We start from the raw sequence: 17,158 nt of genomic DNA on the forward strand, positions 1-17,158 counted from the left end.
TCAATTCGGTTCATCAAACGACAATTAAAATAATATTAATGTAACTGGATTCAGGAGTGCTCTATCTAGACAAGGATACAAGAGGGTAGAGTGTAAAATATTTACTTCAAACATCAAACTTAGAAAGGGACAATCTTGTGATAGATTTATAAAAATACTAGAATTTTACCAACCCAAACTGTGCTGTCCGGCAGCTTGTACAAACAGAATTGTGATGTGAATGCAATGTGGTGCCGAACACGTATTGCTTTTGCAAGAACAGCTATATAAAATCTTTTTTTTTATTTGTTTATTTATGGATTTTCTATTTAAGTTATTACATGTGCTATTAATCTCAGGCTCTCTTCCACAGCGTGTCTTTTATCCTGTATTCTTTCTCTCACCCTAACCAATCACAGCCGATGGTCGCCCTTCCCTGAGCCTGGTTCTGCAGGAGGGCTCATATGATTGTTGGGTTTTTCCTCTGTATGTATTATTGTAGGGTCTACCTTAGTGCCTTGAGGCGACTGTTGTTGTGATTTGGCGCTGTACAAATAAAATTGAATTGAATAAGCTTGTGTGGAAGCACAAACATCAAACAAATAAATCACTCACATAAGCAATGCTAGTCTCGAGTGATTGAAAAGCAGGCAATTGAACTTGACATTTGACTTCTCATCCAAGATGCTTTTCACACACAGTAGCTAGGAAGAAACTACCCACAGAGACCGAACCCCTTTTCTGTATGACACTGTAAACTGGATTTTAAATGTTGAAAAGGTGGACATTTTAACACTGAAATCTGCAGTGACTGAGTTACTTTTGGAGCCATGCATTGGAGAAATTGCAGTTTCTTAGTACTTCCATGGCTTTCGAGTTTGCGGTTATAGTTTTGCTGGTGACTAACAGACAAGCCCAATATTAGCATGTCCAGTGGAAAGAGCCAACAAAAACAAACTTATCAACAGAGCAACAGATTTGGAAAACAAAATATTTTAATGTTTCTTTTCCCTGAATGCACTAAGGTTGTTTTCATCACTTTTTAGGCTGATAATATTTTCAGTGTCACTGTTCTATGGTTAAACAGGCTGGTTCTTATTCAGCGACTTTTTACTCTGAGCACTCAAAGCACTTTATACAACGTGCCTCATTCACACAAGCACTATTTTTCCTATGTTCTTTCTATGGAAATGTTTTCTGTCTAACATTCACACTTTCACACACTACCTAGGTTAGTATATTGCCCAAGAATATTTGTCATGCAGACTTGAGCAGACGGGCATTAAACCACCAACCTTCTGATTAGTATGTGACCTGGTCTACCTTCTGAGCTACAGACCACACAAATATCTAATTACAAGTCTGCTTTTGTATATCTCATGCCTATTGCAGGTTACATTTTAAATATAGTAGTTCTTAGGTGTCTCTCTGCATATCTCACTGCTTAGTATTGACTCTGACCCTTCATTGTACATTTTGGGTAACATGTGCACCTGTTCCACACTGGACAAAAAAACCCAGAACAGTTTGAAGAATGAAATTAGAGCCCAATAAAGAATTACTAAGACAGCAAGAGAGGAGATTTTTATGATGCTTTTATAAAACAAGGGAAACAAAAAGGTAATAAAGAGATTTTCAGGAGAAATAAATAGAGATAAAATGAGCCATCTGTAACACTTGAATTTGTGTACAAATAGAAAAATATCTTTCCTTGGTTTATGTTTGATTAAGGTTTATTCAGAAAAACCAGATGTTTTGACTGAAACTGACTGAGAATTTAGTTCAGGCGTAAAGAAGCAAAGAAATAAAGTTTCACTTCAGGTGTGGAGTAGTGAAGCCTTTTATTTGCTCACACTGTTTTCTCCATGCTCACGCTGGTCTGAGTGGCGCTAGCGTTGGTGCATGTAGGAACACTGTACTTGGTGAGGACAGATTTAAACTGCAGCAGCGTGGCGTCGGTTCGAACCCCCGTTGGATCAAAGTGAGTCCGACTCACTCTGAAGCCAGCTTCTGTCAGGTACTGGAGGAACTTGTTCAACCTGTGCACAGAACAAAGTATTTACAGCGAGGTACACTCTGATCCTGACTAGTGTTTGGCCTGTTTTTGTACTTTGGTCATTAGTTTCCTATTTGTTGCAAAGTCACCAAAATGTGAAAATACCTGAATTCTTGAGAGAGTTTGGTAAAGGTCACTCACTTGGGCATATTCATGCCACGAATGCTGTGGCGATGGATGCTGTAGTAGAATGGTGGGTGATCCAGAGCGGCATCAGACTTGAGCTTTTTCACAAAGTTCCCAGATTCATCTGCAATCTTCCTCTTTCCTACAGGAAAATTCAAAATTATACCTCAACAGAAAACTGGAAATGAAGAAGTCAAAAATCGTTTTCATGTAACGTCATATATGTTATACTGAATACTGAATATGTCTGAAATAATGCAGTAAAGGAAATTTTTAGGACAAAACTATAATAGTTTTTTTAATAGACGATGCCTGTAAAAAGTGTTAAAATTAAGACCAAGTAGTTAATTTATTCATCATGAATCTCTTTAATGCAGGAAAGGCTTGCACTGCCCTCTAGAGGACACATGCATGCTTAGAGTATGGCCGTCTGTGTACACAGTCTTTACTCCTTTCCCTTGTCTGCTGCAGGTTTTCACTCAGTTGTCCGTGTGTGTGAAAATATTTCACACCAAGTAGGAGGCCTGAGTGAATAATGGAGGCTTAGAAAACTTTGACTCACCAGACTGATCAGCAGCACCCGACTCCTCTCCAGTGTTTAAGGTCTTAATGACAACGCCGCACTCCACTGCAGAAGAACAGAAGATCCTTTTAAGATTCAACCATGTCAACATCAGACCCATGTTACAGATGATAGATTGGTACCTTGGTTGGTGAGAGCCGACGGTCCGTGGACTAAAGACTTGAGGGTGTTGCACTCAGACTCATAGATCAGGGTTTTGACAAGCGGCTGGATATCATCCATGCTGTGCTTCACAGCTGCAGAAAGCATCCTTCTCAGAAAGCCTGTGTTAAATAGAGGACCAGACCTGCACATGCACACATACACAAACAGCTTGGTAAGTATTTGGACAATGACACTTTAACTCTTAGCTTATGTACACAACTTCATAGGATTTTAAATAAAAGTCTATAACAAAAGTATTAACTTTGTAGCACCATTTACATTTTGCATTACCATATCTGTATGTATTATTGTAGGATATACCTTACAAATAAACACTTTGAGGGAGCTGTTGTTGTGATATTGGCAATTTTTCATAAACAGCCCCCCAGTTTCAGAGGCTCAAACATAATTGGTCTGACTAACAAAGTTTTAAATATAAGGAATGTAAAATGTAAAACTAAAGAAGAGAGGGACGATCTGGCTTGCTCAGATTGTACAGGGTTGTTGTGTTCGTGGAATTGGCAGCTTGCACATCTGAAAAGACGTGCAAGCTAAGTTTGGAAAAACATACAGGTTTTCGAGCAGCATATTCTCCCATCCAGATGATATCTTTTTCAGGGAATACCTTGCATATTTAGACTTTAGATGGGTTATTTAGTCTAATTAAGGAAGGCATTAGGGGAATAGAGAACTAGGGCCAGGATGAGCCACACAGTTTTAAAATAGTTCTTGATTGTTGGTTCTTGTGGTCATATCATGCTTTTATCTCTTTCTGGACTCTTTACAAGCTTGTTTTTATCATTAAATTATGCACCCAGTTTTTGTGGGTGTTAGATGCATCCTTCAATAACAAAAAATGGTTTAAAGTATCAGGATTTTGGTAAAGCATTTTTTTCAGTGGTCATTAAGTAATTCAATTGCCACAAAAATTAAATGAAATAAATTAAATGTTAGCACAAGGATAAGTGGAAGAGAATGGATGTTAACACCAAACTATTACAGCTACATGAGAACGCAGCAGTCTGTGACTGGTGTTGCTATGTGCAGTACCATAGCGGTCCCAGCTGCACTGCTGTTTTTCCAGGCAGACTTCCATGACAGTTGCAGGGTAATGTGTCTGAAACAAACAGGAATTAGAACACGATGATGAGGTAACTTCAGCATCTTATTAAAATTATTTGCTACAGCTCACCAAATATGTGATTCTTAAATTGCTTTAATGCTTCATGATTTAAAAGCTTGTAAAGAATCCTCTACAGTATATGATTTTCAGCCACTCACCATCCACCATGTTTCCCAGTTTGAGGAACACTCTCTCCTCACACCACTGGCAGTGCATCAGTTTTCGTAACTTCTTGGCTGACTCATCAGCTTGCACAGGACCTCTGAGGACTCTCACGACCACCAGCACAAAATGCTCTAATGCCACCGCTAGCAGCACCTCAATGCCCTTGTTGCAGCGTGCTGCCGCTCTGCAGCAGATGGAAGTTAATCAGTATAAAAAGCTGATTTAATTCTGCATCACATCCCACATTGAAATAAAAACAGCCTACCTGGCTACAGTCGCCACGACCATTCGTGCTGCCAACTCCTTGTAGTATTCGGTACGTACAATGTGGCAGCCATAGTGACGCAGGGTGACATTGGGGGACTTGGCATAAAGGGAGCTCGTGTCTGTGGATGTCACAGAGATGATGCCCAGGTTTCTGACGTTTCTGAAGGCAGCATCCAAGTAGTTCACTGCCGTACCAAATGGATCTAGGTGACTGAAACATTCATGAAATAGAAAGAAGTAGAAATTTTTAATGACATTCTGACGGAATTGGCACCTCCCATAAACCCATAACACAGACTGTATTTAGATTCATAACATGAAAACCCTACAAAGATGAAGCTATAGTCAAAGATTATATTGAAATAGGGTCATAACCACTTTGAAAGGGAACCTGTTGTTTTGAAACTGGACAAGATGAGAAATAAATGTTTCCAATTTAACTAAGAGACACTTAAAACTTATGTAGTTGTTCATCACAAGTTAGACTCAACCTGAACGATCGCATTTTGACTAACTGGATCAAAATAAATGTCATCTTAAATGAAACTTGAAACTAGGGATTGAGTCTATAAACACTTCAGAGTTACAGTAACTGAGTAACTGAGGCTACAGTTCAAAGGACTAAGTGCTCCATAGATTTTTATACAACTGGATTTCTTATTGAAACAGGGGAGCTGCACCAGACTGGCCAAATATTTAGACCAAGAAGCTGCATCCTGCCTTGGTCTGCAGCTCAAATATTCAGGGTGCCTCCTAGAAGCTGAATGCAATAAGTCCAGCATGTGACTAGATCTCTCTCTCTAAAAAAGAAAAAAAGAAAAGAAAAGAAAAAAAAAAAAAAAATATATATATATATATATATATATATATATATATACACACATATACATATACATATATATATAATTTATTTTAACAAAAATCTATCAACTACACCTAAAAATGATCCAGAGGTGGTTTCTTTGTAGTAATGGAGTTTTGTTAGTGAGGTTTATATAAAAGGGAGCCGTTTCTTGGGTTTTACTCTATCCACAATAGAACCAATATAAATAATGACCAAGGAGCATGATTCAAATCTATTGCATTATTACCTTCTCCTGGATTGACCTACTTGATTAAACCCTAAAAGTTCAAGTGAGAGACTGCTGATCAACAGTCCTTCATTTATTACACCAGGAGACTCACAACACTAAGCTCTTTTATGACTCAGCGTTACTAACTTGTCATGTAAAACATACCCTGCACACTTACATGTAGTCAAAAGGTCGCAGGTGCATGATGACATTAGCATCCATTTTGACAACCTCAACAGTAGCAATGGGCACTCCTTCGACCTCATCGCTGGCCCCGTCAGACCCCCGGGGAACTCGCATGCCTCCGTCCACTCGGATGTTGTTTAGCTTGCAGTTCTCTTTGATCATTTTGACACATGTCTCACTGATATCTGTTATAGTAACTCTCACAGCATTAAGAAGATGCTTCGCCCACTGGAGGCCCATGATGCCTGAAAGGTGGCAAAGAAGAAATGTTGTGGAATTTTATTGCTGATTAGCTAATACTGCTGAGACATGATGTAAATTTACTTTTTGTTCTCAGAAAATGTGTCACTGCAAAGAACATTCAGCCTTCCAGCCTCTTAATAACTGATTTGAACTAAACTAAGCTTAATGAACAGAATTTCTATAGGAAAAAAAACAAGATTATGCTAAAACTTCTGTTATTTTATAGTTGTTTTTTTGAAGGTTTTGGTTTGAACTCCTGACTAAATTGAAACTCTCCCGTGGAGTTCTGTTCATTTCATACTCACCTGTGGCTCCAAAAGCATCCAGACACTCAACAGGGCTTCTCTCCTCGGCCAAAACAGCCAGCGAACAAAACACCAGCTGCCTGAAACAAAACCCCACAAATTCCACTTTAATTTCTCAACATCAGAGACATACTGGACATATTTTAACAAGAGCTCATCTCCACCTGTTGGGCTTCATCTTGCGATTGAAATAAGTGTCACTCTTCTGTGGAGTGGTGTGGTTTGGGAGGAGCTGAACATTTGTTCCGAGTTCTTTCATGATTTCGTAGGCTTGACCAGATGGACCTGTTTGCACAATAAAGCAGACGGAGAGATCCTTTTTTTATTACTAATACCTTGTGATTTTGCAAAACAAAAACAGGACCTTTAACAGCTGTGTTGCATTTAAAACCCTGAAATTAAGCTGCAGACAGAGCTAAAATAAATAACAGACAATTTACATTCAAAAACAATTTGGAAAATTGACTCAATAAATAACTTTATAAGCCATTTTTAAGAATTGAAAGGTGGTCCAATGGTCCCTGTGATGGCCAAACCCATGGCCACACTCTAAAGTTGGTAACTCTTGTGTATTTTCATTTCTTTATTTAAACACAATAACACACGTTGGTTTCCAATAAGTTTGTTGATTGGTTTGGATACATTTGTTCTATTTGTAAGCGCACACATTTAGTTTACTTATGTATTCATACCAGTTCATTATTTTGATTTTTGACTAACCATTTGTTTCTTTACTTGAGATACTACTATCTACTACTATGATCCGGGGAGTTGCCAGACAAAAGGTGGTGGCCAGCGTTTGAAACCATTAAATAGAAAGAGAGGTAATTGGACCGCACCACCACTTCCTGCTGAAGGGGGAGAATGTGTGTTTTCTTTAATTAAAAACAAAGTATTTGTACTTAATTAAATATTTGAGTTTAGGGTTCAGTAGTGTGCCATAGTGGTCTGATCAGCCATTATATAAACCCTTGTGTGTCATTTCATGTTTAGGTCAGCTATGTTTGTTTAGGCAGTCATTTGGTTTGTTAAGTTTGCAGTTGTTACCTGAGTTCAGTTGTGTTTCTTTGACCTTTTTTTACGAGCTCAACATTTATGACTTTTGTAAATATAATTTTTGGGGGTTAAATAAATGAAAACCCTATTTTTCTAATAATTCCTGTAACGACTCCTGCTTTTTTTCAACTCGGTCCATCACAGTCCCCACCACAGTTTGTCCAGTTTTGTAGCCAATCATAGGCCCAGCTGTCTTAAACAGTTTATTCAGTTGGCAGTTGTGATGCTGCTTCCCCAGCAGACCACAGCAAAGTACACTGTGCTCACCACAACTGATAGAAAATCTCCAGCAATGTTCAGAGTGTGGATACCTAGGAACTCATATTCCTCTACCACATCAACATTCTATGCCAAGACAGACAAAAGCTGTGTAGCAATCGCTGCTTCTCTGATCTTATTCACACTGCACGTTGGACAAAGTGTGATGTGTTCAAAGAGTAATGCCCAAGTAGTCAGCAATCCATGAGACGGTGGACATACTGAGATTTTCTTTCTTGGAGTGGGAGCAGGATTGCACTGGAGAAATCAAAGATGAAACTCTTACTATCTAGACTGAAGTAAGCTCTCTGGAGCATCGAGATGATTGTGCCAATATAGAATTATATTTGTGTCACAAATCACAAACAATCATAATCTGAGACATTAGTTGTGTTTATTTTTGAATGGTACTCCTGGTCCATCTCTGATTGTTTCTAAAATGTTAAAATTGTGTCCATTTCACTCATACTACGACAAACACCCATTTTTTTCCCAACACCTCCCCCCAGATGTTTGATTGGATGGAGATCTTGGAAATCTCAAGGCCAAGACACAATCTTCATGTTGCTGAGATCTTTATTGAAGCATTTTTTTGTGATATGGCAGGAGACATGGTTTTGCTGAGAGAGGCCACAGTCACCAGAAAACATTGTTATGATTCAGGGGCTGCCTCTGATAGATCACCGTCTTCCCAAAGTGCAAATGATGCACAACCACGTACACTTCCACTTAATGAAAACGTTTTGGTTTTTTTATTAATTTATCTCTTTATTTTCAAATAGCAGTACAGCACTTTGTCTGAAAGCGCTTTGTAAATAAAGTTATTATTATTAGTATTATTATTATTATTACAAGTAAACATGACAGCTCATGGTCAACTTCTTCAAGTGGCCCTGGGTCCAGACCTGCCATAAAACACCTGTCATTTGGGAGATTTTCTGAAAGTCATTCGGCCCCCTCTGGAGTCACTCATATTAACTTCACTTCACGTCTGAGGGGACTTTTATGATTTTTATCAATACTGCAACTGCAAACGTCAGCTTAGCTCAGTGTTTCTTACTTGGCTCTTCAAACAGGACATCTGAGGTCCCGGAGTAGCTAGCCTCAGTCTCCCCTTTGTTTACGTGGCGTTTCAAGTGGCTAATCATGTCCGTCTTCCTGGCAATGGTAACAGAGCACACTACACAGTGGTAGTGAGCGACGTGTCTCCCAGATGCCTACAGGGAAAGAATACAAACAACAAAGTGATAAAATATAAGCCCAGATCATTCTCTCACAAGAAAAAGGAATAAGGATGCTGATAATATGAATTTAATGTTGCTGTAGTATCCTGTATTGCCACATTCCGTATTTTCCGCACTATGAGGTGCACTTAACCCTTGTTTTGTCCTCCCGATTTCCATACACCTGTGGTCCTCAGGGGTCAAAAACGACCCGACGTCATTTGAGTGTTTTTTCAAATACAAAGTACAAATTGTCAATCAATTCAGTGTTCACCTTAGTTTTACTTAAGATTAACATATTAACACAAACTTTACCTTTCATTTTGCAATTTAGGGCCACCAGACCTTGTTTACATAAAGTATTTGTATATATGTATTTGTATTTATTTATATTTGTATCTGTTTTTGAGCGAAAATAAAACAAGACAATAAAATAAAATGTTTAGATTATTTTGACTATCTGACTAACCACAGAGTGTTGTATGTTGAACTTTAGTGAGAATGTTTTTTTGAATCATTCAAAATTTTTAAATGGCAGCACATAATCACATCTGTGGTCCTCAGGGGTCAAAAATGACCCCATATGGTTTGGAGTGGATTTTTCACCCACTCGCTAGCTTCCACCTAAACATGATATAGCATGTTCTGACTGAGAGATTTCTGAAAGAACTAAAAGGTACAGCTCTGCCATCACTTCCAACATAAATGAAGACAGAAAACTAAACAGCAGTGACGTTTGTAGAGTTACTGAAGTTGGACTAGCTGTTATATATTGATTTGCTATGTGATCGCTAGCAAAACAGCTATGTTAGCATAACATAAACAGTGAAGCTGGAGGATGAACGCTAACTTTTTTCCACTCAATAAAAGTTAACGTGAGGGTTCCTGATGGTTAGGGACAAATGCAATCCCATGGCAGGATGCTGTAAACGGACCAAACTTCAGTCAGGAGAACAACTGAGATTATTCCACAATATGAGGTTGGTCATTGATATACTGCAACAACATGGGAATAGAGCAGCTGTGAGAGAATTCGACATTAATGAATCAATGGTACGGAACTGGAGGAAGCAAGAAGAATGAGTTGAGTAAAATTTGACTTATCTGACTTGTTTTGTTTCACTTAATGCGCCTTATGTATGACTACAGATCCATTCATCGACAGTGTCCATGAATCAAAAACAGATACAAATATAAACCCGCCTTATGGTCCAAAAAATACGGTACATAACCCAAAGTTACTGTTTGACCTTGAAGGTAGGAGTACAAATGTGAAAAAAAAAGTTGGCACATAACTTTGAAATAATGAGTATTTGCTTGTTTTGCAGTGCCTTTCAGCTGTGGAGGGCAAAACGTACAAAAATAAAATACATGAATAATTATCAAATACATTGATTTTTTTAAATGTCTGCCAATCTGTCCATCCAATTCCTTCCACTTATCCATGGCCGGGTTGCATTGGCAGCAGCCTAAGCAAGGATGCCGAGACCTTCCTATCCATAACTACCTCCTCGAGCTTATCCAGGGAACACCGAGGTATTATTTTCTCTTTGTTGGCTCCCTGTTAAATCCAGAAACTAATTTAAAATCCTTCTCCTCACATACAAGGTCTGAAATAATCAGACCCAACTTATCTTAATGACCTTACAGTATCATATCATCCCAACAGAGCAGTTTGCTCTCAGCTCCTAGTTTGGATGTGGAAGCCAGACATCCTCTCTACTTTTACGATTAGGCTTCAAACTTTCCTTTTTGATAAAGCATATAGCTAGGGCTGGATCAGGTGACCCCGAATCTTCCCTTAGCTGTGCTGCAACAGGCGAAGGCTGCTGGGGAATCCCCATGATGAGTATTTCTTCTTTCACTCACTTTTTTTGCTCACTGTGTGGTTATACACCACTCTGCATTTAATTATTATTCATCTCTGGCTCTCTTCCACAGAGTGTCTTTTGTCCTGTCACCCCTCCCATTAGCTCCAACCGGTAGCAGCAGCTGGCCGCCCCTCCCTGAGCCTAGGTCTGCTGGAGGTTTCTTCCTGTTAAAACTTTTCCTTTTAAAAAAGTTTAAAAGTTTTTCCTTCTCACTGTCACCAAGAGTTTGGTGGTCATTTGATTGTTGGGGTTTCCAACAACCACTGTATGAATAAAATTTCATTGAACTAAATACGTTAAGCATAATGAAGGAGGCCGAGGACTAGTGAGCGTCAGAACCACTACTGAAGATGAAACAACAAAAACCTATAAGTACAACAAGAAGATGCTATTGCTCATGTGCTTAATGAGGACCTCAGGCAGCAGAAAGAGCAGCAAGAACATGAGTCCCCTGCATGGCATGCATCACCAGCAGATAGAAAATGTGTCTCATAGAACGAAATCCTACCAACGCCTGGACAAAGCTTTGCTGACACACAGCACAGAGGCAGACTGCAATGTGCAATCTACTCTTACACACTGTAACGTTAAAGATCTATTTATTTATTTCATTTCAGCACTTTAGCCCTGCACACTCAGGAAGTCTTAAAACTTGTTAATTGTTACCTGTTCTTATGTTTATCTTATTAGCATTTTATTGTTTACAAAAACCTAAATGATGTGTGTATGTGTTTTGTGTCTCACATGATCTCCGCTGAGGCTGGGCTTAACATTTCTGCAAGGCAGGTGACAGATGCACATCCTGTAGCCTGTTCAAAGAAACAGTTTTCACTTTTTGATATAGAAGAAGATCCCTGGAGTACAAACAGTGACCACACCGTTATCCAGGACAGATTTAAACACAAAATATGATCCAGCATCAGTCACACAGAAGAAACAACTCCGTGCTGCTGCAGATTTTAGTTGAAACCAGATGACTGCTGGTTATTGTTGTATGTGTGTCGATTTGTATTGTTCCTACCTTCAAACTCTGCATACACTTTCCAGTGGAGGTTCTGCAGGTGTCGGCGGAGTTTGTGGCTGTAACAGGCCTTAAATTTCTCCTCAGGACACAGAGGACACGATTTCCGCCCAGCTTTTGAGCGAAAAAGGCAAAAATCAGCACAACACTAATCAACTGCTTTATTGATTAAAATTCATTGGTTGGTGTGTGACCTATTACATAACTGTATTTCAAATGTAAAAAATAAAATAAAATACAGGACTGAATCAATAATTGCTTTGTTCATAAATGTCTGAATGGTAAAAGCTAGCATCCTGATACAACATCTGAAACTGTGAAAATTTTCAATCATGTAAAATCTGACACATCTGATCACATTTGACAGGACTCAAAAAAATTACTGAAGTAATTATTAGAGTATCAGCAATTACGGATTCATTGTCAGCTAACCTCTTAAACACATACTAATTTCAACCTTGTGCATTTACTATCAGTGTGCTTTGATGTGTAATTTAACCGCAAACCAATACTATCGGCTGATATTAACTATTTGCCAGCCCTATCAGTATCAATATTAATAATGGCCAATAAATGAACATTTTAAAATTAAAGAAGAAACACCCTTCAACCATGTGTTGCTGTTGCTCTTTTTCCCAGGAAATGGTACTACTTTTTTATTGGATTTCAAATATCAGTATCGGTCTTAAAAAATTCTCTATCGGTCGGGATCTAGAAGTAATGGTATTTGTTACTTGCTGTTTTGTTTGTCTCTCCTGTAGTTTGTGTTTTGTCCCATCTTTACTGGTCTCCCTATATTCTTATTTTTTCCATTTTACCCTCTAACCAGGATGTGCCTGAGCCTGGTTCTGCGAGAGGTCTCTTCCTGTTATAAGAGAATGTTTCCTTTCCACTTTCCCCACGTACTTGTTTACAAGGGATCATGAGATCATTGAGGTGCACTCTACAGAAGTGTTTTTGCCTTTTTAAACTTAACAAGAATTGTTGCACATTTGTACAGCTGTTTGTATTTTCAGTCCAATCTGTCAATTTAAATGTCTGCCGTTGTCCCTTAAAGTTCACTAAAATGTATCACCCTGCACTATAAAAACAAAGAGTGATTAACAAGTATGAAATGGATTCCTTAAGAAATGATTGTCAAATACACACTGAAGGTGAGGGATTGTTATTGTGTCATTTAGCTACTTGATTGGTATTAGCTAAATAATTACATAATCAATAAGTTAACATACAGATGAGGACAATGAAAAGCTGTTCTTTTTTAAAATGATAATATTTCATAATACTCCCACCACAGTGTTTCTATTTGACGACAGTATTCTCTGAGTGTTACGCATCTCTTTTCTTTCCCCAAACCTAAGCAGAATTCTCTATAACCAAAGAGTCTAGAGCTCTTTCATCTCATCTGACCAAAGGACATATCCGTATGTATAATCTTTCACTAGGTTATCCTTAACATACTTCAGGCTGGCTTGAAGGCATCTCTTCTGCAGAAGTAAAGTTTTTCCCGACCTGCAACATCATGGTCCCTTCCTGTGCATAGTTGTTGTGAGTCTCCTCACTATAGCTCCCGGGTTGGCTGGGTTATTCACTAGTGTCTTGGTAGTTTTACTGGAGTCTTTATACACATCTCTCACTATTAATTTTTTTATTTTTCACTTGCCTGTTCTTTACTGTGTGCCTCTCTTTGAATTTCTTCATTACTTTCCCCTCCAGTTCTTGACACTTGGAATATCTGTGATAACTTTGTATATCCATCGTTTTTATTGTTGTTTTTTCTTAAAGTATTTACTGTGTACTATAATAATAAATAATTCTAAGGAAAACTTTTTAAGGAAGGAAAACTACTATGTTTAGAAATGGTATGTTGAAAATCTCACGGGGGGGCTATCAATTTTGTTCTAATATGTAATTGTTCAATAACAAATCAACAAGTCTTTAAGTCTGCCCGTCCGTCACTGACTGTCTAATAAAAACTGAAGAAGTGAATTTACCACCACTGAGGTCAACCAGCATCTCAAGGCCCTCCAGTTTAGTTTGAATGGAGAGGTGTCTCTCTATTTGGAGAAAAGCAGAACACTTGTTATATTATCACAAAGACCAGTTAAAGTTTAGTCATGAATGCTACCTGATTCAATTCTGATGAGCACAGGAATGCAGCTGTTATGCAAATCCTTACAAAAATCGAGTTGTATTTAATTACCAGCAGTTGTGATGGATGGTTTGGCATCATCATCTGTGGCAGTTTCACTCTTCAGTGTCTCCTCAGCAACAAATGGTCCATCGCCCCCATCCCCACCTTCAGAGATGAAGAAAGAGAAAAGAAAAATACTTCCTTAACTATTTTAAAGGAGTTCAATGGCTCAAAGTTTTAATTTTTATTATTATTATTATTATCATTATCATTGGTAGTAGTAGTATTTTTATATTTACCTCTATGACCAACATCTCCAAAACTAGACAACTAATACCAAATTAATCACTACAGGTCAGAGGAAAATGATGGAAATTCGAGTTGTTAAGTATGTCAGGCATAAGCATTTCAGATAAATGTCAGCAGAATCCACTTTTTAAAAAAGTTACTAACAGACTTCTTTGAAGAGAAAGAAAAGCTTAACTTAAAAACAACATTTAAAAAAGAAGAAAAGCTCAGAACAAGAATAACATCACGTCATGTTTCCAGACAGAGTTTCTTTACGTTTTACCCATGTGTGCTTCATCTGGCTTTATCTGGGGTTCTGATACACGTTTAAGGAGCAAATGATCAACGCGAGGCCCTCACTAATCCTCTCAGACACTTGGGTTAGGCCTTGGTGAATCTTGAGACCCTTCTCCAATGTTATCCTTTTTCCAGGCGTAAATGTAGCTAATACAGTTTGTCCTTCAAGTGTTGTTGTTCCATCCACTGCCAAGCTTATCATTTTAGTCATTTCCATTTTTGTTCCATGGTTTAATGCCATGTGGTCCACAATTAAGTCTTCTTGCACTTCTTGTAGCCATAAATGGGTGGATCCAAACCACTATGTACAGACTTGTCAAGACCCAAATACAGAGAACTGCAATAATGCAATCTAGAGGTGATGACGGCATGAATACATTTTTCAATGTGTTTTGGAGGACGACAGGATTTTGCTTTGGTAATTTCATGTAATGGCAAAAACTAGTCTCAATAATCATGGTTAGTTGCTTGTAAAATTTAAAATAAATATTTAGAAACATTAAAGATTTCTAACAGTAGATTAACAATAAGAAGGAAGTGGGCAAAGTGAACTCATCCATAGGGGTATTATTCTGAAGCCTTGTTTTCATTAAGGGTAAGAACATTTTGTGTTTACTGATCTTTGGCATCTTGTAGGCAGTTATATAGTAAAACTTAATTTGTTACAGAGTCAGCAAAAATAAGTCACTCACTATGTGCTCACAGCCAACAAAAACAGTGTTATTGTGGGGCTCAGTGTGAGGGCTGAGCGAAGAGTTTCAGAACAGAGCCAATGTTTTGGCACTGCAATAACAAGTTCAGCCATCCACTTGAAGTGCAGATGACTCACTCGCCTGATAACGTAACTGGTTTAAATATTCTCCTCCTGAAAGTGAAACTCTTACAAATCCATATTTCAGCCACAAAACTGTTCACAACTTTCAATCACAAAACTAACACTGGGACTCTTTAAAGCCATGAGCTTTTTAAGTTCAAAAGGCAGCTTTCGGCCAGTGTAGACATTTGTAAAATGGCCCTAAAAGTTCCTCTATCTTTAAAATTCCAACCTTTGGAACAAAGGGATATTTTTCCACATGCTGACCTCATTTATATGACTTCCATAAATCAATGATATGAGAACACGTGTTGGCAAATGTGCATCTTGTAGTCCATCTTCTGCCCATTGTGGTTTCAATCCATCTGTCCTTAACAATGTGACATCCAGGATTACATTTTTAAGGACAATAGTGTAAGGTCATTACAATTGACAACACAAGGCTCTTGTATTTACCCAAGTTCTTAGCAATTCTCCTAACCACTTTTCCTTTCCTTGAAAAGAGTTACAGTCGAAATGTGGAGATTACTCTTGTTGTTTCAAGACAAACTGCCATAATTGTGATACCCTCTGAGGGTTGAGGAGCTGTAATCTGCACTTTTTGATGTTTTCCAAAAAATAGAATTTTGATTTTTATCTCAAAATATTATTTTTACTTTTCTCTCAAAATAGAATTACAACTTTAGTCTGAAATAATATTTTTTTCTTAATATGGCCCTAACACTCCTTTGTAAAAAGCTGCCCTGCATTTTTTTGTTAAATGTGAAACAGTGAATGTTAGGAAGCCAACATCTATCAGGCTAATATTAGACCAAATGATGAATGCGTACACTGGCAACATTAAAGCAAAGTTTTTCTGTCTTTAAGCATTTTTATCCAATAAAAGGTAGAAATAATGGAATTCTTTATCATTACTGGAGTTATAGCAGAAACTGTTTTTATTGAAGGTTAAACTAAACTGTGGGTGAATGCATCTGGACTCTTTGCTATCTGGGTCCATCAGTAAACTGTGTCTGATCAGTCTCTCAGCATTTCATCTTCACTTTCTCTCTCTTGCATTTTGACCTTTCAGGTTTCAGCTGAATCATTAGCTCTAAAATCAAACGTAGAATTAGGATTCAAATTCATCTAATGAAAGTTCAAGCTGGCTAAATGATGAGCATGGATATTAAATTAAAATGATACATTTTGTATCAAACGCGGATAACTCAGGGTGAACTTACTCAGAGTTGACTGAACTTACTCTGATCAGCTGTTCTGGAGCAACCCGGAGTTGCCGATCATAAAGTTGACCAACTCATATTTTATTTTTAAACTAAGGTTTGCTGGACATGCTTCCTGGAATAGGGCTCTGAATTTGGGTCCACAGTTTAAATGTTCACAAACATCACCAATGAAAACCAAAACCAGTTAAGCTGGAACACCAGTTAAAATAAATGAACAGTTTAAGCGGTATGAAGTGAGCGGCTCTGCGGTCCTGTAGTGCAGCTCCGTGATGACACCAGGTTAACTGAAAATGAAACTCAAACCACATTAAAATCAGCAACTGTTCAAGGCCAGCTGCGCTATCTCATGCAACAGGAAGCAATAGCGGAGTACTATTACCGCCTCCCTTTTTGTCGTTGATGTTGTTGACTATTAGGTCCTATGGCGGAGCTCCATGCTGAGGCCCTCGTTTAGTTCCGCAGTTATAAACTCAAACTCCCGTTAAATAGGCTGCGTAGCATTAATAATGCCTGTAGTATGATTTATGCTGCATTGTATGTTTGCAAATTTAGCGACCAAACATGCAGGCGCTACAGTTTACCCACGTTTGTTATCGACGTCCTCCTGGTGTAGCTGAGCAGCGTCCGCCTCTTTAAGCTCCGCCATTACGAACTACAGCAGCACACACAGGAAATGTTCTATTCTACGTTCTTTACGTAAGGCGCGTTGTTTTAAACGCA

General features: G+C 38.2%; 1 protein-coding gene across 2 annotated transcripts; it reads right to left on the reverse strand.

The window, feature by feature from the left end:
* Nucleotides 1-75: 75 nt before the first annotated feature.
* Nucleotides 76-17,138, reverse strand: trmt1l (tRNA methyltransferase 1-like). 2 transcript variants are annotated; one of them, XM_085137684.1, is made up of 16 exons: nucleotides 17,024-17,138; nucleotides 13,883-13,978; nucleotides 13,674-13,736; nucleotides 11,680-11,793; nucleotides 11,403-11,467; nucleotides 8,625-8,781; nucleotides 6,415-6,535; nucleotides 6,251-6,330; nucleotides 5,695-5,947; nucleotides 4,442-4,654; nucleotides 4,170-4,360; nucleotides 3,939-4,005; nucleotides 2,867-3,030; nucleotides 2,724-2,789; nucleotides 2,177-2,303; nucleotides 76-2,018 (listed from the first exon to the last, which is right to left on the reverse strand). In XM_085137684.1, the coding sequence occupies exons 1-16, from the start codon at nucleotides 17,082-17,084 to the stop codon at nucleotides 1,829-1,831; spliced, it is 2,028 nt and encodes a 675-aa protein (XP_084993810.1). In that variant the 5' UTR covers nucleotides 17,085-17,138; the 3' UTR covers nucleotides 76-1,828. The 2 variants fall into 2 exon arrangements, with proteins under 2 accessions (XP_084993810.1, XP_084993811.1); XM_085137685.1 differs by lacking the exon at nucleotides 17,024-17,138 and adding an exon at nucleotides 16,456-17,017.
* Between the last annotated feature and the right edge of the window lie 20 nt (nucleotides 17,139-17,158).

This window comes from Neolamprologus multifasciatus, chromosome 17 (assembly GCF_963576455.1).
Source record: "Neolamprologus multifasciatus chromosome 17, fNeoMul1.2, whole genome shotgun sequence".
Lineage (NCBI taxonomy): Eukaryota > Metazoa > Chordata > Actinopteri > Cichliformes > Cichlidae > Neolamprologus > Neolamprologus multifasciatus.